Source organism: Rhineura floridana, chromosome 13 (genome assembly GCF_030035675.1).
Source record: "Rhineura floridana isolate rRhiFlo1 chromosome 13, rRhiFlo1.hap2, whole genome shotgun sequence".
Lineage (NCBI taxonomy): Eukaryota > Metazoa > Chordata > Lepidosauria > Squamata > Rhineuridae > Rhineura > Rhineura floridana.
Window position 1 is genome coordinate 17,178,097 of NC_084492.1, and position 24,611 is coordinate 17,202,707.

A 24,611-nucleotide genomic window follows, 5' to 3' on the forward strand; every position below is an offset into this window, starting at 1 on the left:
TCTTTCACTGCTGCAGAGTTTTCTTCCAGAAAGATTCATCTGTATTGTCTAGTTACAGCAACTTGTGAACCAGAAACAGCTGGCTTATATTTAGCCAAACTATTGCCCTAATTGTCTACTCTGGTTGGTGGTAGCTGTCTAGGGTATTTGGTAAGGGGTCTTTCCCACCTCCTATTACTTGAACTTGTTAACTAGAAATATGAGGAACTGAAAATGGGAGCTTTCATGTGTAAACCATACACTCAACTGCTGAAAAATGCTCCCTTCCCATTTGGAAGTCCTTCTGACTAGTAAATAAATACGTACCTAGAAGCAAAATGATGCAGGCTAGAATTGCTATTAAAGCTCCCATGCTGAGACCAATAGGGAGCACATACGCTTCAGCATTGCAGGACTGGGCGATACCCTCATTGCTACAGCCACAGACCTTAATCGTGAGGGTACTGGTGCTGCTCATGGGAGGATTGCCACTGTCGCTGATTATGATTGGTAGAAAATAGACCTCTTGCTTCTGACGGCTGAATCCGTTATGTTTTGTTAAAATGTTAAGGGTGTTATCTGGAAGAGAAAAGGGGAGAGAAATCTATTTCAGATTAAGGCTGCAGGTTGCAAGGCTAGCTTTGACCAGGATGGAGCCCAAACCACTTACCTTGATTTGTGCTCATTTTCATGGGTTTAGACATATGCTTCATTTTTTTGTCAGTTTTTGGCACGTGACATGAACAAATGGTTATTCTTTGCATGAGTCCCACCTCCTTAGTTGTCCTTACCATTCTTAGTTTCATTTGCAACTCTTTGGGATATGGTGAGGGTGGCCCTCAGTCCCCTCTGTCTGGCCCTCAGTACTCTCCCTAGGCCACACCCCTTCTCCCCAGGCCACACCCCTTCTCCCCAGGCCACACCCCTTCTCCCCAGGCCACACCCTTCACTGATCCTGTACCATACACTCTTCTTGCCTAGCTAGAATTTAGTCTACTGTCACATCCATTGCTCTGCTCAGTTTTGCTTCTTGTCCCACCCACTCCTGCTACACACACCCTGGATGTCCACAAAGGAATATGGCCCTCGGGGTACCTTCCACATTAACCTGGCCACCTATTGCTTCTGTAAATAAAAGCTTTGTTCAATACCCCATGCATTTTCAAGAGATAAACTTGGATGGAACACAGAACAGGGCTTCTTTTTTGTAGTGAAGACACCCTGGTTATAGAATTTGCTCCCTACAGGGCCCGGCTGTCTGCTTCTTTCAGATGAGTTGTAAAAACATTTCTACTCTCCCAGCCATTTGCTTTAAAGTGAATTTTCTCCGCTGTTTGATTATGCTTTTATGGGTTTCTCTTTTGTTATGCTTGTTGTGTTTATATCTTTTTTACGATTGTAAGGCATTTTTTTTGTGGGGGGTGTTAAGGATTATACAAATAAAAAATAAAAAAGCAAAACTTATTTCTGGGTCATTTAGTGGCATCAGGCAAAATAAAATGCTGTGTTACAAACACAAGCTGCACACAATTACATCTATTTAAACACTAAAATATTGATATACAGTTTGGGAAGCTATAAAGTGATTCTTTTCTGTCCATAGTCAAAAGTCCATCTATTCCAACATTTAATAACCAATAGTGTCCAGCTAGATGCCCCTGGGAATCTTATAAGCAGGTCATAGCAGTAAAATCAACAACTTGCTGTTATTTGGGTGTTCCTTTATGGAAAAAGAAGCTCACTGCAAATAATATAGGTTAACACCATAGCCTTGATGTGCAAGATACCTACATTTAAGGAGTTTTGTATATGGGAAGGTATTGGAAATAATTTAAAAAACGTCCCTCAAATACATACTGAAGTGATACAATCCAAAGTTCTACGACAAAGGCCTTTTGACCTCAAAATGTTGCTGGACTACAACTCCCATCATGCCTTATTATTGGCTATGCTGGCTGGGACTGATGTGAGTCCAGCAACATCTGGAGGGCCACAGGTTCCCTACCCATGCTCAATGACATCAGTCTTATTGTGTAGATTGCCTCTAACTTCCTCTATCTAGTAACAGCCAATAATACCTAGATGAAGACCACTGAAAAGTGTTTTTGTGTACTTCTATCTAGAGCTAAGCAGATATTTCAACAAAAAATGTTATTTTCTGAGAAATTTTCTGAGATTTCATTTCCCCACCCTCCTAGAAAAAGACCACTTGCAGAATTTTCTCAGAATATTCTTTATTATTTTCTTTTATCTTTTCTTTCTTTTTTGTGACAGCCACCGTTTCCCTCCCACACTGCCCTGGAGCAATGCTAGGCCCAGGTCATAGTGGGGGATGCAATATAATGATCAGGCTGCCAACTCAGTTGCTGCTACCCTCATTTGCATTATCAGCAGCAACAGCCAAAAAAACAAGCATTTTTTTTTACAAAAATAGAACGGAGCTATACTACTGCAATTGCTAATGGTGAGGCCTGGGAAACTGATGGGGAATTTCTCCATTAGAAGAAGTCTTCCCTGAAAATGTTTGGTGAAGTAGTCTCCCCATTCCACCTAGAGATGTTTTGGGAAATGGTCTCCTCATTTTAAAGTATTTTTTAGGCTAATAAATACAGTGGAGAATTTTGAGAGACCATATGCACATACCTCTCCTCCATCCCTTCACAAATTCAGATATTTTAAGCATTGCTTGCTATACTTCTAAAATGTGGGTCATCTTTTCTTATACTTTTATTTGAAATTGAATTAGTACAATACCGAAACAAATCATTTCATGCCTAATATATCCACAATTATGCTCCACATAGAAATGGAATGGACAGACTGGACCCAGTGTTAACCCAATAATTATTGTATTGTCCTCAACTGGATAGGTTGACAGATATATGACAGATATGATCAGATAGGACAGATATGAACAATACCCACTATGGAAATTGGGTGCATATACAGTTGATTGGCTAATCATTTCTTCTGTTTTCGCTTAGTGAAGCTTGTTACCTTTTTTCACAGCTCTTGGGCACAGTTGACATCATTAAACCAATCACTATTTAACTCGTACAGTAGCTGAATTTACAGAGGCTTATCTCCCATTTACCATCTAAACTATAGGCAATGCCACAAACGCTGGAGTGCTCTAAATGTTGGCTTTATGTAATGACACCCACTGTGTGGTTGCAGTAAATCAAATTACGAAGGACCCTCAGGTAATTACTGAATTCACTCACCTGCAAAATGTATGAAATTGTTTCTATTATATTAGGTAACCCTAGATTACTGGCACCCAGCTTCACAGCCACCCCTTTCCTCTCCTTAGTGGTTCTGAGTATGGCAGGAAACACTTCAAAAATGTAGCACACTTTATTTGCTTACTTAACAAGTCATCAGACCTCTTTACTTCTTTATTCAGAAGAATGTTTTGAATCCCACTGCCATGGTTACGCTTGGGTCTTGTCTTTGATAAAAAACAAGACTTCAATAAAAACAACCAGCAAGTTAATAGAAATAATGTTTTGGCACACCTACAGCCAATCCCGGTTTTCCTAAAGGTTTCCCCATTTGCTTACTTAGGAAGTCATCAGAGTTCTTTACTGCTTTGTTCAGTTAAACTATTGGCCTTGCCTGACCATGACATGTAGCACCTGCTGTTCTTGGGCTGAAAAATGTTCCCCACCCCACATGGAGAAAACTCCTGGCTCTCACCTAGGACTCCACCCATCCACCTTGCGTCTCACCCAAGGCCCAACAATTCTTTGGATCCAGATGTTGCTGCTTGAAATGCTACCTTGATGTTGCTGGGTGCTTGCGAGCAGAGTGATTTGAAAAGAGCAGATGGAGTTCAGAGAGAAAAGAAACCGTGATAATACTTTACTGAGTAAACTGAACAAGAACCAGGTATAATGTGATAAGCAATGAATAGAGGAATTTGATATTTCTTAGGTCAAGCATTTTGCATAGCAAGATGATATGCAATAACTAACTGTACAGAGGAAAACTCCCTCAGCCAAAAGTATACAGCCAATCCAAGCATGAAATATACCTCAGCAGGGTCACAGCATTCTGACTAGTTGCTAGGCAACATCTCTGCTCCCTCCCCCTTTAGTTTGTTGACTTTAATGCTAACAGAATTAACCCTTCAAGGTATAAGGTGAATGATTCCTGCTGTTGTACTTCCAACAGTGCTGTCCATGGAAGTATGCCTTTTTACTGAGTCCCTGCAACTTGAATCTTTCAAGCAACCCATTCTTCCTGATTAGTAATAAGATTAGTTTCCCTGATTTCCCAGTGGATACTTTTTTTCAAACAACACCTAGGCGATGGGAAAACAGCAGGCAGCTCCTATAGGAGCAGACACTAAGGCTGCTGCATGAATTAGCTTGGAAGCAGGTGCAGGAGACGGTGGTGGACAGCTTGCTCTCCGTTCATCTCCTCAACCTGCTGATCCTTCATTATACTGCTTTTCATGTGGTTTATTTTCCCATGACATGGCTTACAAAATAAAGCACATTGCATGTGGAAACATGCCATCTATTTGCATGGGTTCCAAGTTAAATTGAAGCATAGCCACATAGTTCCTTTCATTTATGTGTGTGTGTGTGTGTGTATAAACCTCACCTACCCCTCTAACCTGCCTTTCCCACTATAATAGCCCTCAAAGGCTATTGTACCAGGATGCATGAAGCAGCTTACAACATGAAAAAAAATCAAAATACAAAACTGTTCCAAAATGCAAAAAAAATAAAAATAAAATCAGTAGTACACCTATTGCACCGCAGAGCAAGAAATTCTGGAGATGTTGGCTTGGGTTTGCCATGAGCTTCAGGGTTCCTAAAGCTTGCTTCAGGGTTCCTAAAGCTTGCTTCAAACCCCCGTTTCTCCAGTACCATGCTCCTTAAAGATTAGTCCATTGATAGCTCACAAACTATAGTCCAATGCCAGGACATTTGGGGCAACACCATTGTTTCTCCAATGTTCTGTACAAATCTAACAACATGAGAATAGAATGGCTGGATCATGTCAAAGGCCTATTTAATCCAGCATTCTGTTTTCATAATGGCCCACCAGATGCCTCTGAGAAGCCCACAAACAGGACATGAGCATCACTGCACTCTTCTGCTTGTGATCGCCAGCCACTGGCATTCAGAGGCATGCTGCTAGCAGTCATTGATAACCTCATCCGCCATGAATTTGACTAATTTCCTTTTTTATTATTTAATTTGTATGTCGCTTCCCACAACCAAAGAATTCTCAAAGTGACATACAGCAAGAAATAAGTGAATCAGTTTTGGTTTCTTATTTCTTAAGTTCTGTTTTCCATATTTCCTCATTTTTTCCAAGTCCTCATGAAAATTCATCAGCACTTCTCTGAAAATTTATCCTAATATACACATTTGTCTATGCAATTTTGCCTAATGTACAGAGTTTTGCAAACCAATTTTCTTCATTCTATGGACAAAATTCCAACTGAACTGGCAGTTGTATCTTCAGCACTAGGGATGAGATGACATCCTCCATCACACCTGAGGCAGCAGGCCAGCTTAGGATGCGCAGAAGAAGTTGTGTGGCTGTCAGGAGAATGGCTGGGGGGCTGAACTGCAAGGCACTACTACTGCTGCCCTCCCAAACCCGCCATCCAAGGCAATTGACTCACTCTGCCTAAAGTAAGGGCCATCCCAGAGCCTTAGAATTAAGCCATAATTGTAGTTTATAACTTTAAGATTATGAGTCAGTTTACACTGAAGTGCCCTTTTTGTGTGTACCTGATATTTCTTTAATTCACAGTACTGTCTTTAATATTTAGAGATCTATAGATTTCCCTGCTGTGTAATCTTCCACCTACCTAGCTACTTTTCTGTCTCTCTCTTTTCATTTTTTAAAATGTTCTTAGAAAGATCAAATAGTTAATGGCATTAAAGAGTGTATTATAAATTATCTGTGCTGGATATGTTACTTTTGAACAGAAAGAAATATATTTTTTTTAATTGGAAACTTTGCAGCTGGAAACCTCAAGGGCTGTGAAGTACATTTCTTTATGCTTAGGGAAAAAGTTAGCTGAAGTGAAAATGAAAATGATTACATTTGGGGGCCTAACGTGGTCATGCCTGGACTTTAAAAAAAATCACAGCTCACAGTGTGTGTTAATATTCTATTTTTAAGTAGAAAATAACCACAGAACACACATGCAAACAAAGATGAAATCAAATATGATTCAATGATACAATCACATTATCAGGTTGTTTTTGACAGTGGTAGTAGTAGTAGTAACCTGCCTGTGGTCCCCTCCTGAGCACCTTGATCCATGTGTTCCATGGGGAATAGGTTGAAACATGAGTCCCATTTACCAGCACAATCAACAGCAGTGCAGTATGTTGCACTTTACTGAGGCTTTAGTCCTTGCTATAGACTCCCACTCATTCCCCCTAGACACTATGAGTCTAAATCCCCACACATGGGGTCACAACAAGGCCTTTGCAAGTTCTTCTGCCTGTACTTGCATTTTACTGGGGTCCTCTCCAGAGACAGCCACTGTAGAAGTCCAGAGTTCCGCCTGTTTTCAGTGCCCTTGGTGGGATGGGGCTAGGCTCTCTTTCACTTCTCAGTCTTGTGGCTCCCCAGTAGCCCTTTTCTCAGGGTTATGAGGGGTGGGGAGGGATAGGGCCAGACAAGGCTGGCCTTGGGATAAATAGTGTTCTGGGTGAGGAGTGCTATTGGTGCCCCCCATGTTCAGTTTTGCAGGACCACCAGGGGGTTTATGGGGCCTGATGCAGATGTGATATTGGGAGCCCTGCTACTGCCCCCTGCAAGGACCCATTCATGTGTGTACAAAGCTAGAGGCCACATACAAGAATTATTGCATGCACATACTGCAAGTGAGAACTCTCACCTGCAGCTCCTCCTTGCCCTGGAATCAAGTAGAATGATAGATGTGCTTCACTTTTTCTTCCATGGGAATAAGAGAATAGCGATTGGGTTGTGTTTCTCCTGGGTGCCTCCTCCAAATTCCAAAACCCTTTTGGCAGAGCTTCTTTCTGCTTCCTGAGGCAAAGTTTCACACATCTTCAAGTTGTGGCCTGCTGCTAGCCTTCTCCACTACTCACTTATGAAGGATTATTCCCTTAAGGCCTGGCCTCACACCATTCTTATGTCTTTCCCTGTGGTAACTGCCATATAAAATTATTCTCCAATAGCACCTTGCCTTGAAATCTTAGGTGGTGTTCACTCAGTCACTCATTACATGAACTTTCCCCCCCCAACAGGCCTGGAGTTCTTTTTATGACAAGAACAGGCTATCTGCTCTACCACAAAATCACTCCTTAAAGCCGCCCCTGTTCTTTCTGTCCCTACAACAAACCCTTTAACTGGGGCTACCTGATCTGTGCCAATCATAAGCCTGCCTGAACTATCTTATCTATATTTCTGCCCAGCCATAAAGATTTTACCTTATCATGATTGGTTTAGAGTCCTGTATAGTTGGGCTGCAGGCCTAGTTAGTAAGGAGGACCCTCCCTTCCAGCCTCCAAAGTATACATTTTTTCAGCTAGCTTAAGCCTCTAATTAGCATCTATTCTATTTCATACAGAACTATGTAAAATATTTACTTCATCATGGCCAGGGAGATGTCTCATTATGTTATAATTACATGCTGAGATTCAGTGTCATCTTACATTCTAATATGGATATCCTCTTTTTGTGGAAACTTTAAACAAAATGCCAAGAATTCTGGTGAGCAATGTGGAAGGGTCAGGGCAGGAGGCCCTGGTATGCATGGAACTGAGGTCATTTTTATAATTAGTACCCAAACAAGCTGTAGAACCTGGGGAGGAGAGAGATTTGCTTTTCACCAGCCTAGCTCACTGTAGATAGTACTTTACAAAACACAGCCACTGATCTCACCTTGGTGCCTCTCACCTCAGCTTGTTGCTCCCTTCAGCTCTGTATCCCAAGCAACCACCCTGCTTGACCATCCCTAGGGATGACCTTGGGTCCTGAGTTCCTCTAGCTGACCCATTTGCTGGATACTCTTGGGTTACTCCCAATGGGCCAGTTACACAGTATCCTTACCCTGAGGACTTGGGTTGTTAGGGAAGCTTCTTCTTTAAGCTCCCTATACCTCCCGGTTAGCAGAGGAAGAAGATCCCTGTGATAGCAGTTCCTCAGGACTCTGCTCCTTCTCCACAAAACCCTCCCCCTTGACAGCTAGCTCTGGGTATTAACGCTTAGCAGCTCCAGAAGACCTTCATATTCTCCACTCATTGGCAGCTGTATTCTGCTCCACCCATCTCTTGGCTTGGCTGATTGAGAGGCTGCCCTGACCCCTACAGAAGTGGATTGGGCCCTTCTTAAAGGGGCCATCCAGTAGACCCCTTTGGCCTGAGGTGATCCTCTGCCAATCTTCACACCATCCTTCACAAGAATATAAAATACAATATTGAAAACAATTTAATGAATGGGTTCTAAAAAAAACAAACAGACTACAGTATTGAGATTTGCAATTTTCATTAATGAAGACGCATCAACCCAAGACACCCCTTGTATAGAAAGTGGTTGCCAATTGATAGCTCACAGTGTTAATCATTAGACAATACCACCTCTCCTGGTGGAGTACATTTAACCACTCTACACAAATGATCTACAAATATGATTATCCTACTTCCTTGTGGGCTACAAGAGCCTTCAGAGCGCCAGTGTGTCTCTTATGTTCAGAGGCACCTAGTGAATCCCTCTCCCTTTCAAGTTTGTTGCTATTGTTGTTATGTGCCTTCAAGTCAACTACGACTTATGGCGACCCTATGAATCAGCGGCCTCCAAGAGCATCTGTCGTGAACCACCCTGTTCAGATCTTGTAAGTTCAGGTCTGTGGCTTCCTTTATGGAATCAATCCATCTCCTGTTTGGCCTTCCTCTTTTTCTACTCCCTTCTGTTTTCCCCAGCATTATTGTCTTTTCTAGTGAATCATGTCTTCTCATTATGTGTCCAAAGTATAATAACTTCAGTTTCATCATTTTAGCTTCTAGTGATAGTTCTGGTTTAATTTCAAGTTTAGGGTCCTTTTTATTCCCAGGCAGATAGTTAGATTCGCATAATGATACTCATGCCCTTTAGCCCACTACCAGGGTATGTTGCTCCCACCTCTACAAACCTCCTTCCTCTCTTCAAGTGTCTAAATTTGAGGTCCCCTTTCAGCTTGAGGCCCAAGCCAAATGATCCTCCTGACTCCCAGCCTAGTTGGCCCTGAGGATGTGGAAACAGAGCAGGTGGCTGGGTGAATAGGTGGGCACTCTCTCCCCTCCATGCAATGCATTGGTTTGGGGAAAAAGCCTTATCCAATCTGACTCATCATTAATGTTGCCCGGACTGTGTGTTCCCCATACTAGTTGCCCTCAGCTGTAATAGGAAATGCTGTTCCATCACCAGAGTTGAAATAAACATTCAACTGCCAGTCTGGGTGGCTTGTGCATGAGCAGGGATGGAAGGATCTGTCAGTTTCAATTCTCTTGGTTTCTCATTTCTTAAATTCAGTCCTCCACATTTCTACAGCAATTTCAGATGTTTTTTAAAAAAAGAAACCTCATGAGAATTCATTAGCATTTTCACATTTCTCCTAATAAACATATTTTTGTATGCAGTTTTAACTCATTATTGCAAGCAATTTCTCCTAGTATCGTGCATTTTTGTATGTTATTTCACTAATATATTATTTTTTATGCACACTTTCCCTTCATATATGCATTTTTTGTAAACATTGTTTGGCTGGAGAACTGCATTGCAACATTCAGAGAACTGCAGATTTTGAAGGATCGCTGGGTTTCAGTTCTTATATCGTTCCAGAAGTGCAAATTTGATAGATTCAGCTTTACATACAAACTGAATTGAATTTCTCCCCCAGCCCTACTCATATAGCTTATCACACGAGGGTCACTTCATATCTGTGACCAGTTTGTGTGTGTGTGAATATATCCCTAAGGCCAAGACCCTGTGGTGTGCCTCAGCGATGCATCACTTTTGAACAACAGAAGCAGATACAAAAAGGGAGGGCAACCAAGCAGATTAGAGAGAAGCACATGTTTTACAGAGTATTTAAGTTTAACAAAGCAAAGTCACGCAGAACATGCACAATAAATTTTTTACGAGAAAGACTTTTACATAAGCTTGACAATAAAGACAGAAATGTCCTGTTCAGCCAGAAGGCTTATTAAAATAATTGGTAAATAAATTGTGCAGCTTTATGATATTTTGAGGCTGATTTACAATAACCAAGTTGTATGCATGCAGACGCATTCATGGATAATTTGAAATGATCTGCTTTTGTGAACATCAAAAAATTGCAGCGTGTGTTCTGGAAAATCAAATTGATGGCTGCTATCAAAGTTCATATTAGATATCTGCTAGGCTTTTTTAAAAAAATGGTCTATAACTGCTGCTTACCCATCATCATACACCTCTTACATCATAATATGCCATGTGTCAAACCAACATGACTGTGTAACATAGATTAAGTGAGTTATGATGGAAATATATGATGTGGCAGCTAACACTTCTTTCTGGGAGATGGTTATATTGGACCTAAATGCAAGTAGTGATACTTAGTTACTAAGAAGAATCTAGAGAATCCACCTCCAGTTTATGTGTCATAGTGGAAATAATATTTCCAAAGCACACAAACTAAACTATTTTGTTTCTGGGGAACTGTGATATCCTCACTACCTCCAGTAAGAGTTGTGTTCTCATGTGAGATGTGATTCTGCAAGTGTCAGGAGTGATGATGATGTATGTGTCATCTGTAGTGATTAGCAACAATGACAGTTCTTCTGCCGTTGGTTCTTCCTCCCACACTTGTAGAATTTCTCTGCCCATGAGGTTGTGTACAAGTATGCATGCACAAAGGTAGAAAACAACTTGTGTTGGTAGCATCACTATTACAAATAGGGATCACTCAAGTTCTTGTTCATGTCAATTTCATATCTGTTTATTCAGGCATCCATTCCACCCCATTTGTGTTTTTTTAAAAGATCAGTAGGTAGTGATTTTTTTTAAAGTACAAAGTTTTACATTTAAATATATTTTTAAATAGTACTTTATCACATAAGGTATATTTGAATATATATTTTATCATTATGTATGCACCCCTAAACTTTTATCCTATAATATGCCTTTTGTGTTCCACATTGTGGATTTTTTTGAGGGGGAGGATAATTATAAGAGAAAATTCAGGGAAATTTGATGGGTGATTACATTTTGATCCATGTATTAGTATGGGAGATGCTAATTAGATCACCACACACACCTACAGTACAGCAACATGAGATGGAGTCGTTCAATATTTTAAAATGTTGACTCCATCATAGCTGAATACAGGCAAGGAAGGGGAGAAAAATGCCACAGTGAACAACTGGTCATTTTTTTCCTCCCACCATCTCCTTTGAAGGAAACAAAATAACTTTAGATAATTGTCTGTATAATTTCCAGTTCTGTTCCTTTCGAAAAGTGTGAACTTTAGATAATTGTCTCTTAACTATTCTGAATCTTTTTTCTGACCTTTACTGCAGGAGAGTAGTAATCAAACTTATTTTATATGGCCACTTCCAACATAGGAAGGCCATAGCTCAATGGTAGAGCAGAAGGTCCAAGGTTCAGTCCCTGGCATCTCCCTGATCTGGGAAAGATTCCATTTCTGAAAACCTTGAAAGTCACTGCCAGTCAGTGCAGACAGTACTGAGATTGATGGCCCAATGAGCTGACTTACTATAAGGCAGCTTGATGTGCTATGCTATTTTATGTTATGCCATGGTAGCAAGATTTCACCTCCCAGAGGTCCTTTCAGTATACATACCTCCTCTCATTTGTAGCCTGCCCTTCAAAATGAGGGATCTTTTGCTAGGTGTTTTTATTTACGCATACAAAAAATTGTGTGTGAAGTCTCCATCTGTAAACTTTAGCAAAGTATGCCTGGTTGGTATGCCACATACTAATGATGTAAAATGAGTTGTCCCTGATTTGGGCTGGCACATTCTGCATGAAAAAAACTATTCTGCAAGTTAAAAGAAAAGGCTGGTTTGTGCAAAGTGCAAATGATGCATATTTTAACCAAATTCTTATAACCACTCCCATCAACTCAGATGGTGAGTGCCAAAAGAAATGGAACCAAAATAGGGTGACAGAGAATCATGCCTAAAGGAACTCTGCTGAATCAAGTCAGTGCACCATCTAATCCGGCATCCTGTTCTTGTAGTAGCTAGCCACATGCCTTTGGGAAGTTCACAAGCAAAACCTGAGTGCAACAGCTCTCCTTCCTCCCCACTGTGGTTCCCAGCAAATGGCATTCGGAACCATACTGCCTTCGACAGTGGAGGCAGAACATAGCCATCAAGGTTAGTAACCATTGATAGCCTTATCCTCCATGCATTTGTCTAACCCTCTTTTAAAGCCATCCATTTCAAAGCTAGGTTTGCAAAAGTACACACCATCTTTTGAAAACAATCCACCTGCAATCCTAATGAGACACCCCTCCATTATCCCAATTATGATTGAGCATGCTGCTCGGTAGCCATGGAATGTTGAGGGTTAGCTGGAAAACAAAAACTAGGTGGAGGAGGATGTAATGGTTTACTGAAAAAAGGGCATGGCTGGCTAGCTGGATATCTAAAATAGCAATGCTCTTATTAGGAGGTGGCAAGAGATTGTGACAACTTGTTATGACTTATTTTCCATGATAAGAGCTCCTTTTGGGAGGAAGGGTGGGATATAAATGTAATGAATGAATGAATGATGCACTCTGCAATTTCACTCCTCCCATATTCCCTAAAGAGTTGCTAATTATGAGGTGGTGCAAGGACCCACAGAAACCACTGAATCATTATCTCTTACCCCTTGCAATCTCATCCAGCAACTCCCCCAATACCTGCAAATTCACCAGGCATTAGCCAGTGAACATCTCCCACTCATAATGGATAGAAATGTTTTTGAAGAAGAACATGAAAGCCACAGTCCTCAGGAATCTGAATTGTATGGCAGAACTGCAGGATAGCTGCAGCCCCATCCACAGATAACATGCCACAAGATGTAGTGATGGCTACTGTCTTTAAACACTTTAAAAACAGATTAGTCAAATTCATGGGGAATAAGGCTATCATTGTCTATAGAATCTCCATATTCAGTATATATTCAGAGGCAGTATGACCCTGAGTACTAGCTATGGAGGAACAACAGATGAAGGGAGAATATTTGTTTAAACTTGTGGACATCCTAGAAGCATTTGTCTATCAAAGATGCTAGACTAGATGGATGTTCATTCTGTTCCAATGAGCTCTTCTTATACTCTTTTGTAGGGTGGAACACAAGTAGAATGCATGGCCTTGCTGATTATGTGAGCGGGAGGGAAATGTATGGAACTATCAGAGCAAATTTTGCATTTCCAGGGGAGGAAGCACTTCCTGGCACAATAGTAGAAAGTATGCTTGAATCTAATATTATTGTGTGAAGTAGTCCTTAGAAGAGCTCGTATTCAGTATTCTTGAGATTCCCACTTTGATTTGATTTGCCATTCATTTGTTGTATAAAATCCTCCAAAGTCCACTGTATGAAATGCCCAACTTCCTTGGCAGTTCTATCATCAGGGCTGCAACAAGCATGCTTGTGACAGAAAAGCCACAGGTAAGTGATTAAATTGCCTGCCAAAGAACTTCACTGTGCAGAAAGATTTTTATCAGCTAAAAGGGGACAATAGTAGGCAACCATTTAAATGCCTCTACATTGTTCTCCCCCTCTTGGGATTGGATAATAGTTTAAGCAGAAGAATGTTTGCCTGCTTTGCAGGACTTCAAAGCTGTCTGCAGAATATCCATTGATTCACCATGTACTGGAACCCAATGGCTAGCAAAAAAAAGGAGAAAAGTATAGCTGGGCAGGTCATAGAGAAATTAATTCAAATTCTCTCTAGCAAGCCACAGTTGGAGAATATTAAGTACAGTAACACTCCAAAGCCAGATCAAACAGCTAGCTACTTTAAGATATGATAGGATAGATATTGCAAAAAAAAAAAAGAAAAGACAATATAAGGGGAAAAATATATGAAATGGGTCCATTTCATATCCCCCTTGACTCACATCATCATATAGAGCTGTGCTTACATTTATTAAAATTGAGGCTGCAGCAAAATCTTTACCTCCCCCAAAATAATTCATGATTGAGGTGTTTTTTGTGTGTGTGTTTGTGCAATTTAGCCAGATGCTTTCGGGAAGTTCGCAAGCAGAACCTGAGTGCAACAGCATTCCTTCCCCCCCACTGTGGTTTCCAGCAAATGACATTCAAAAGCGTACTGCCTTCAACATTGGAGGCAGAACATTGCCATCAGGGTTAGTAACCATGGATAGCCTTATCCTCCATGCATTTGTCTAACCCTCTTTTAAAGCCATCCGTTTCAAAGCTAGGTGTGCAAAAGTGCACAACATCTTTTGAAAACAATCCACCTTCAATCCTAATGAGACACCCCTCCATTATCCCAATTATAATTGAGCATGCTGCTCAGTAAACATGGGATGTTGAGGGTTAGCTGGAAAACAAAGCTAGGTGGAGGAGGACGTAATGGTTTACTGAAAAATTCCATAAGATACTGGGATCCACTTACCATTTGATGTGATTCACATATCATTAGAAGTGACAGTTTGGTGGTTCATTTCCCCTTTAAACTATCCTTTCTGCCACTACTGTGGTAGCAGAACAGAGGTCCTCTCACTGAGTGGTGGCCACCATTTTTATTCCATAGAATGTCTAGTTTGTTGTAGGGATGGGGGAGGAATTTGATTCAGTTTGCATTTAAATCTGTCAAATGTGCACTTTCTGAAACAGTACAAGAACCTAAACCCAGCTGTCCTTCAAAATTCACCCTCTCAAAATTTTGTGATGTAGTTCTCCAACTAATGTTTACAAAAATGTACATATTAGGGGAACATGTACATAAGAATGAATACATGTGTGAAAATAACATACACAATTGTGCTGTTAGAAGAAATTGCTTGCACAAATGTGTCCATTAGTAGAAGTTTTGAATTTTTTTTAAAAAAAATGCAAATTGCTGCAGAAAACTGGAGAACTGGATTTAAGCCTAGAAACATGAGAAATGAAGAGAACCGAAAGTGGCATATCCTTCCACCCCAGTCCTAGATAACCCCACAAAGCTTTTTTTTTTTTATAATCTCATAAATATTTCATCAAAACAAGGTAGGGGGTGGTGGCCTGCTTTACTTAAAAACAATGTGACACCCCTGTCCCCGCTTTAAAAACACAAGAAGAGCCTTGTTGGATCAGGTCAAAGGCCCATCTAGTCCAGCATTCTGTTCTCATTGTGGCCAGCCAGATATCCATGGGAAGCCTACAAGCAGGACTTATGTACAACAGCTCTTTCCCCTCTTGTGACTCCCCAGCAAGTGGTATTTAAAGGCATACTACCTCTGACAGAGCATGACTAGTGTGGCTAGTAGCTACTAGCCTTATCTTGGAAGCTTGTGTTTTTAGGCGGTTTATTAAACAGGATTTTATTTCATTGTAAGAGGATGATTACTCAACAAATTGGTCATCTGGAAATGCCCCAGTTCCCACAACCCTGTTAATACAGTGGCCAAATGAACCTTTAAAATAAAATTGAAAAAAAGTAAGCCAAATCCTCCTCTCCCCCCATATAAAGTTCATGGAGTTGCTCTTGTCCCACCCCAGGTTTTTTTTTGGGGGGGGGAGTTTCTCTCCACATTCCCGCAATTGCCAAAGAAAGCTGACCAAAAATATCAGCCCAGCTCTCGTTACTTGCTGATTTAAAGTGATGTCAATCTCACTCCATTTATTGTACTTTTTATTGACATATGAATGAAAGACATTGGGGAGAATAAAGCAAGAGAGCTATATTAAACCAACTGAATCTTGCACAGCTGCTAAATCAAAGGTATTTGCACCACCTTCCCTAGTCTCACTAAGCACTATATTTTGTATGGTGTACATTGCTGATCTCACAGGGATTCCCCATCCCCCTCACTTAGATTGCACCTGGTTCTTAATTAGTTTGGTTTATAAAATCAAATATAGTTGACTCCTGGTCAACATTCCATTGCCTGCAATCCAAATAATAAATTATGAGTCATCAGTATAAGTAAAAGCCATCTTTGAACACAAATGCGTAGAAGCATGCTTTTTGCTCCCTTTCATTTCAAGTGTGTTTGACTTAAGTCTTCTTCACAGATATGTTCTGCAAACAAGGTATAGCTACTACAACTCCTGAATGACATAAACTGTCTTTCTCTGGTGGATATATTCTTGCAGAAATAAGATCTTCTCTGTGCATATAGGTTCCAGATGATTGGGGGGAAATGTTTGTCCCAAGGGGGTGAGAAGAAACCACTCACTCTGTTAAGGTAGGCTTTACCCTCTCTTTAATGACATTGTAGAGAGCATAAGTGGGTGTATGCCTGTCATTTGCCAGTGAGAGAGGTGTGTACTAGATCTGTCCTGGATAATCCCAGCATTCGCTGCTAGTTAAAGAAGTGAAGAGACAATTCAGAAGGACTATGTTGACACATACAACTTTATCAGAGATGTTCAGATTCCCTTCTGTTTGGATTCATTAGTTATAATTTTGGAATCCCTGAAAGATGTTTGCTCCCACTAAGAAATTAAGGTGGTTTCCAGCAAGATTGTTGTTGTTTTTTAATCCAGACTAGAATATTTTAGGTGATTAAATATGAGTCCACGTTACAGTGTCTTAAACTTACATATCTGTTATCCAGTGTATCATGTTGAGGCTATGCACTATATTCAGGTAAGTCATGCTCAGAGCAGACCCTCTGAATTTAATGAACCTAAGATAGTCATGTCTATAAACTTCAGTGGGTGTACTCAGAGTAGGACCAGCACTGAACATCACCCTATGAGTTACATTGGCATTTTCTGACAAATGCATGTGACAAATGTGTGTGATTCATCTGTTTAACTAATCTATACATTGTGATTTTATCTAGTTATATTGCTTTGATCTCCTTCCACAAACAGATTATAAATGAGAAGGGAAAGGATTGTTCTTCGTGGCAGCTTTAACCTGGATTTACAGCAGCCTTTCATTAACCTGGTGGTCTCCTATCAGTCTAAGCCAGCATGGCCAGTGGTCAGGGATGACGAGGGTTGTACTCCAGAATGTCTTGAGGACACCAGGTTGGGAAAGGGTGGCTTAGAGAATGAAAATACCCTTTGCAAGGAGATGTTCAGGTAAGGAGGATGGAAGATAAGTTTGGTTCCCACATCCTGTCAGGTTTTGGTCAGACCTTCCTAAATATTCCCAAGTGGCATAAGGAAAGGGGTGGATATGAGGTGTAGTGTTCTCCTGGACTTTAGTGCCTTGTTCCTTCCTCCTATCTCCAAGATATTGCTTCCTGTGTTAAGAAGAGCCCTTGCAAGGCTAAGTAGGCCACATACACAGCACTGACAAGGTCTTGGCCCTCCTTAGCTGTGCTGTCCTTTGCTTGGGGGAAGGGGTGTAGTTCAGTGGTAGAGCAACTGCTTTGTATGCAGAAGGTCCCAGGTACAATCCCTGATATCTCCAGGTAGGTCTTGGAGAGATCCTTGCCCCAAACTTTGGAGATTTGCTGCCAGTCAATATGGATAAAAATGAGCTAGATGGACCAATAGTCTGACTCCATAAAAGGCAGCTTTCCCTGTTTCTAGATGGGACTGGTTAGGGTTGAGTGTGGTTGTATGATTGCGATCTTGAGTGCCTACAGTCTGTGAACATTGCTAGAGCTTCTCTTTACTGCCATAGGTCCAAGAGAAAGGGTGTGTATGTGTGTAAGAGAGATAATCACAGCCTAGCTTAGAACCCAAACCCCAAAATAGCACCACTGAAAAAGAGCCTATGGATGCCTAAAAGAGGACAAACAGCTTACCAGATGTCCCCTTCCTTGTGAGCTTGGTTCATCGGGTTGGCCTTTCCAGTCCAATGAAAACCTTGATGGATTACCTCTGGCTTTTGGCGGAGGAGGGGGGAATCTGGCTGGCTGGATCCCTGCATCCTGGGTACAGGAGAGGAGTGAGTGAGGTTTTATCTGGACAGTACAGACAGTAGGGTGAAAGTTTGTGTCTGTGTGCTGTGTGCCTTTGGAACATGGTTTTGGAAAGCCATGTTACATGCAGAGTAATCCAGGTCCCCCTTGCCCTGAGTTAGAGGGTGATAGTTTGGGCAGAGTCATCCCTCCACCCAGCTCTGCTGGCAAAACTGGCTTCCCACCAGCCACTGCCAACAGAGTGATTCAAGTATCACTCAGTCAGTGCAACACTCCCCCTTCTACCTGGTAAACATGTGGGTAGTCAGTACTGCCATCAGTGGGATGTCCACTGGTGACACCCAGTATAAGGCCACAAAATTAGGTGTTCTAGAGATGAGGAAGGGCTGAGCCAGCCTGAGATCCATTGGATACCTATCCAGTCTCACTACCATCCCACAATGGCATTTGGCCTAATTTAGACCCAACTGCTGCTCCAGCTCTAGTGCAGCAATCTTACGCTACACCCCCACCTCCTGCCGATATGTGCAGCAGGGCTGTGGATACAAGGGTAGCTCCGCTTTCTCTCAAGCCCTGGCAGTGTAGCAGGGCAGGTTTGGATGGCAACCCGATTCTCTTTCTAGTTTCCAGTGAAATTTGGGCTGAGAAGCGGCCATCTTTCCTGCTTACAGGTAAACCATGCCTACCAATATCACAAAGTGCAGGCATCTTCTCAAGTGATTCTGCCTATTTGGAATGTGTTCTTGGACTGTGATGATGCCTCTCAATTGCCTGGATGGAGAGTTGCATGTGTGTATAGAAACCACTAACTTGCATGGCTGGAATGCAGCCTGCTGTGAGAAGGTAAGAGTCATTCCCGTTGCCCTGCCCACTTTTTTTTTTTTTGCCTCCGGCCCTACCCATTATTGGCAAGTGGCCTCAAAAAGATTGCTGAGGAGGGAATGCAGCCCTCTGGTCGAAAATGGTTTCCCATCCCTGTTCTAAAATGCCTTCAGTAGGCAAATCAGATCTTCAAACAACCAAACAAAAAAGACTGGTGAAATGAATGATTCTTTACATGCTGGGTTCATACTAATGCTGCTTAACCACACTAACCCCAGGGATGGCAATGACATTTGGCATCGTTGCGTAGTTGTCAGGGCCCAAAACCCCAGCAAGGCTTACTGTTCTTTTCTTTTCTTCTTTTCCTAGCTAGGTGCTCTGAACAGCGCTAGGAAACTGAGTCTATCTGCCATGTTAATTCCCCACAGTGTTCTTGATGAAGCATCACTCTGCTACACCTCACTACTGCTGTCAGGTAAGCCCACAATGGCCTACTAACAGAGAAGGAGGCCCACCAGAGCACGCCTTGCCAAGGGGGCCCTCAAACCAGCAGCTGGCCATGCTGCTGTATAGCTCACTGACAGAGCACATGCTTTGCATGCAAAAGGCCCCAGATGCAATCTCTGGCCCTTCCGTTTTAAAGGATCAGCCAGCCAGAGACAAGGAAGACATCTGCCTGAAGCCCTGGAAAGCCCCTGCTAGCCAATACAGATAATGGTCAGTTTATTTTGGTATAAAGCAACTTCATAAACCTGGGGAATCCTGGTGCTTGAATCTGCAGGAAGGTTTGCATTTACAGTGCCTATAATTCATTCCAATAACTGCTGATTGGTCATATGCTGCCTGTGGTGAAATAAGAGGCTCTTTTGGCAAGCTGCATATTGCAAGTTCATACTGTTCCTGTCCACTTCAGACAGTAGGCAAGAAAGAGGATGAATGATTGAAAAGCTCCCTTATATAAATAAAACTCCCTACATATCAAGCACTTGACCCAGCCTCTTTGATAACCTAATTTATGTTTGCAGGAATATTCTTTCAGCAGAAAGCATCCCATCACTCAGTTTTACCTTGAAGTCAAAACTGGCACAGACCCCAAGCAGTGCTACAATGTAACCCCTGCCCTGGCAAATTCAGTGCAATCCAACAATTGTTTCGCCATGTAATAAGAGGCTTGTCTGGATACCCTCGAAGATATATGTCCAATTTGTTGCCTTGTGAACCATAATCTGAATGGAAATTGTAATGGAAATTCTGCATCATTTCTCTCCTGTATATGAACATTCAGCTGTCAATGACAAGAGACTTGGGATCTCTGCCAAGATTTTGCTAGTAAGATAAGGTTGATAATTTGTTCTTATTCAGAAAATTGTAGTCACACAGCACCCTTACCTATGAAAACAAATGAGGCAGCAAATAAAATCCATGGCAAATTCAGGAACATGCACTTTACCTTGGAAATGTTAGTTTTATGAGACGGAGGGGGTATGGGGTAGGGATAGGGGGAAAATTTGGTTTGGTGTGAATTTATCTAATTCATACTTCCCAAAACAATATGAAAAAACAACACAGCTGTACTTCAAAATGTGCACTTCTCTGAATTTTGTGATGCAGATCTCCCACCAAGGGTGCTTTCACACATGGGGCTAATAGCGCTAGTTTTCCGGATTAAGGTAGCGCTTCGTTCCATATTTTAAAAATCCCTTTCACACTGCAGTACCTGTTATACTGGCATTTTGCGCAACAGTCATTCACACAGAGCACAGTTTTTCTCCCCCTCCCTCATTTGGCCTCACGTGACACCAGATGAGCTAGTTTGAGGCCTGTTCTTTCGGTGCGTGGGGGGGGGTTGAAAGAGGCGCGATCGCGAATGCGATCAGCTGAGAGGCGCAGCAATGCAGCAGCACAGGCTCCTCTCTCAGGAGCAGCTGGGATCGACTGGGAGGCACAACGAGGGCCATTGGTAAGGGCGGGAATGCACTGCATGCTGGGAGGGCTGTTGGTAAGGGCGGGAACGCACTGCATGCTGGGATGCCTGTGACGTGAGCAACTAGCGCAAAACTCCCGCGATCTTCTGTGTCCCCAGCCTTGCTATCGGAATTTTTGAGGTATCATTTATTGCAGAATTTAGTGCTAAGCTTCCACTACATTCCACCAGAATTCCGGAGCTACCCATTATGTCGTGTGAAAGCTCAAATTTTATGCACAAATTAATAGGAAATAAATAATCAGAATAACGGAATAAAGTGCAGTGTGAAAGCACCCCAAGACATATGTATACATAGCCAGATATTAGGTGAAAGCATATGTCAAATGAATATATTAGTAAATAAAAAGCATTCAAAAATGCATTATATATATTAGGTTTTTTGTATGCCTTACCCCTTGTGGTTTGTCATGAGATAAAACATGAGGCTGGATTTGGACATAATACTAAGTTAAACTATGACTTAGCTTATAGGAGCAGGGCAACAGCAGGACCAGAGCAGAAGCCACATGGGTGTAATCATCTTGCCGGGAGCCTGCGTTTGTGCTCATTTAGTTAATATTACATGCAGACTGAACTACTAAATAGATCTCCAAACTTTGTGTGGTTAATCAGTTAGATCAGTGATCAGTTAGATCAGTGATCAGTTTGAATATTTGCAATCAACTAAAAAGGTGCCCCCAAGTAACTGGAGAGCAGATTTTATTGTTGTTATAAAATGCAAGTTATAATTTGAATGCAAAACACTTCAGAAAACTGTGGATGTTAAGGACCATGTAAGAAGTATTATCTTTAGACCCCTCCTGACTGGTGTTTTATTGCAGGTGTATTTTCCAACTTGTTCTTGACACAATAACAGTGCATTAGTAGTGGATTTGTTCTGTTTTAATTTGTTCGGTAATGCTTCCCCAGAGCTACCACATTTATTGCTGTCCACAGGGGCTATAGAGCAACAAAACCAGGACAAAAACAGTGCCAGGGCATTTGTGGTATAAAAAGTTAAGACGTTTCATCAGGAAGTTACAGCAATGACTGGAAATGAAGCAGTATGACCACTCCAAAACATTTTCAGGCGCAAGTAGTATTGAAAATGGGATTGTATATGACCAGCCCAACAGTATCATGAGCACAAAACACTATGAATGTACACTTAAAAGGATGTCTGGAGGGGTCCTTTCTCTTGTGCACATGAGGGAATGCCTCTTCTCAGATGCTTGACTGCGGAGATATGTGCATTGGTATCAATTGAAAACAAAACATGTCTTTGTCCTCCGAAGGCTTGTTTTACACAGATGCAAATGTATGCTGATTTAATTGATTAATGGACTAACAATGCAACTGTACGCATGCTTACCTCCAAGTAATTCCCACTGAATTCAGGAGGGCTTACTTCTGAGTAGACATGGATAGGATTGCACAGAAAAGCAATGTGACTCATTTACTAACAGCACACTCCAAACTCAAGAGTTTGGAATAGGTGGGTCTTGGGCTATCCTGGCTGAGATGGGGCATGCTGGCATAACTCCCTAATCCTGGCTCATCCAGGGATATACCAGCATAACCCCCTCAACCCAGTTGAGCCATCCCCAAAAAGGGGTGTTCCAAGGTCATGGAGGTGGTGGAATGGGACAAGGAGAAACTTACACCTATTCCAAGCTCAGCCAGCTCAGCCAGCAGTGGCCCCACTTCTGAATGGATCTTGGAATAGGGGTAATTTTATGCCAGCCTAATTTATGCCCATTTCAGTTAATGAGTACAAATTCCACTGGCTTCCTATACTTAGGATTGCTCTGTTAATATATATATATTAATTGGGTAACTACTAAGGTTATGCAGAAAGAGGGACATGGACCATACTGGTTGAAGTCTTCTTAAGACTCCCCTGAAGGATCATAGCTCAGTGGAAGAGAACATGATTTGCATGCAGACAGCTCCAGGTTAAATCCCTAGCATCACCAGTTATTATTTTTTAAACACAATCAGGTGACAGGTGATAAGAAGGCATCTACATGAACTCTGGAGATATGATGAAATGGAAATGGACTGCCTTCAAGTCGATCCCGACTTATGGTGACCCTATGAATATGTAAGTGTTATTCAGAGGGAGTTTACCATTGCCTCCCTCAGAGGCTAGTCCTTCCCAGCTGGCTAGGGCCTGCTCAGCTTGCCACAGCTGCACAAGCCAGCCCCTTCCTTGACTGCAACTGCCAGCTGGGGGGCAACTGGGCTTCTTGGGACTATGCAGCTTGCCCACAACTGCACAGGTGGCAGGGCACATAACCCCTGAGCCATTCACTGTGGGGGTGATCTTTAGCTGGCCCTTGGCACCCAGGAGACATGAGTGGGGATTTGAATTCACAGACTCTGGACTCCCAGCCAGGCTCTCCTCCCCACTGTGCTATACCAGCTGTCTGAAGATATGATACTGCTGGTAAAATAACTGCACTACATGGAAAAATAATCTTACCTAGTGTAAGGCAGGTTCCTATGACACCAGGAAACCAGAAAGTCTGCCTCAAATGAGAAAATCTCTTATTGACTTTTTTGGATGACCAAGTTTTGTAGACGCCCCACATGCAACTGTGTGCATTTTTCCAGACCAGATCCACAAGATTCCTGTGCAGTAGATGGAAAACAGGACACAAGCAGTGCATACAGGGCAGTGAGACTCTACTCATGACCTTCCTGAATTGACAGAGTTTTCTAAACAGAAGTTGACTTTGTCTATATGTTCTGTATCTTGGGTAGAGATTGCACAGACACCATATATGGATGTGGGTTGCAAATGTGTAGGCTGTGTTGAAAATACCCCATCACCGAGGTCAAGAGCGGGGCAGCAGGTATGATCCCACTCCTCTCTCAATGCATTAATTATATCATGTTTTGCAACCATTGGCACAAGACTAGGATTTTGATCCTTAGAAGTGCAACTATCTGCAGCTCTCCATACCTCTCCTTACTCCCTGTCCTTACCCTTTTTTAATGATGTGCTTTTTGTTCACTACAATCACTGCACTCTACAGGAGAAGGCCTCATGCAGATACCATCTCATCAGAAGGTCCATTCTGCACAAAATAGGAATTTTGGTGTCAATGTACCTACCCATTGGAATTCCTTCCATTAAATATAAAACAGGCACTATCTTTGTTGTCTTTTCATTGCCCATTGAAGACTTCCTTCTTTCAACAAACCTTTTAAGTAGAGATCTTTCCCAGTGTTGCTTGTGTTATTTGCCACCCTCGGCTTCTTTGGGAGGAAGGGTGGGATATAAAAGAACCGCATGTTTGACTGTTTCGTCACAGAACAAATACCACAGATTTTCAGACCACCTCACAGAATTTCAGATCATCTTATGGAACCGCAGGTATAATGTGTTTTTGGGGGAGGGGCTTGTTTACACATTCAGCTGAGCAATCTGAATTGCTCTGCCATAGCTCAGTGGTAGAGCATCTGCTTTGCATGCAGAGGGTCCCAGGTTCAATTCCTGGCATCTCCAGGCAGGACTGGGAAACACTTCTTGCCTGAAACCCTGGAGAGCAGCTGCCAGTCAGTGTAGACAATACTGAGCTAGATGGACCAATTTTCTGACTCAGTAAAAGGCAGCTTCCTAAGTCCCTTCCTAATCACATGATTGGCATTCATATGGTTGAACCACCAGTAGCATAGTGGCAAATTCAGAAGTGTAGGGTCCCTTCATGAGAGTCACACACACACACACACACACACACACACACACACACACACACACTTTTTTAGAGCTGGCTTGAGAATGAGATCCTTGTTAACACCTTTAT

The 24,611-nt window shown here is 42.0% G+C and overlaps 1 protein-coding gene across 9 annotated transcripts in view; it reads right to left on the reverse strand.

Annotated features, from left to right (window-relative positions):
* Positions 1 to 24,611, reverse strand: part of CDH8 (cadherin 8) — a 414,305-nt gene that overhangs the window by 8,460 nt on the left and 381,234 nt on the right. For 8 of the 9 annotated variants that reach the window (XM_061593588.1, XM_061593592.1, XM_061593591.1 and 5 more), the window contains one exon: positions 307 to 558. In XM_061593588.1, coding sequence (XP_061449572.1) covers positions 307 to 558 — 252 coding nt within the window. Of the gene's footprint in view, positions 1 to 306; positions 559 to 17,955; positions 18,021 to 24,611 lie in introns of those variants that run through there. The other variant, XM_061593596.1, reaches the window with a different exon arrangement.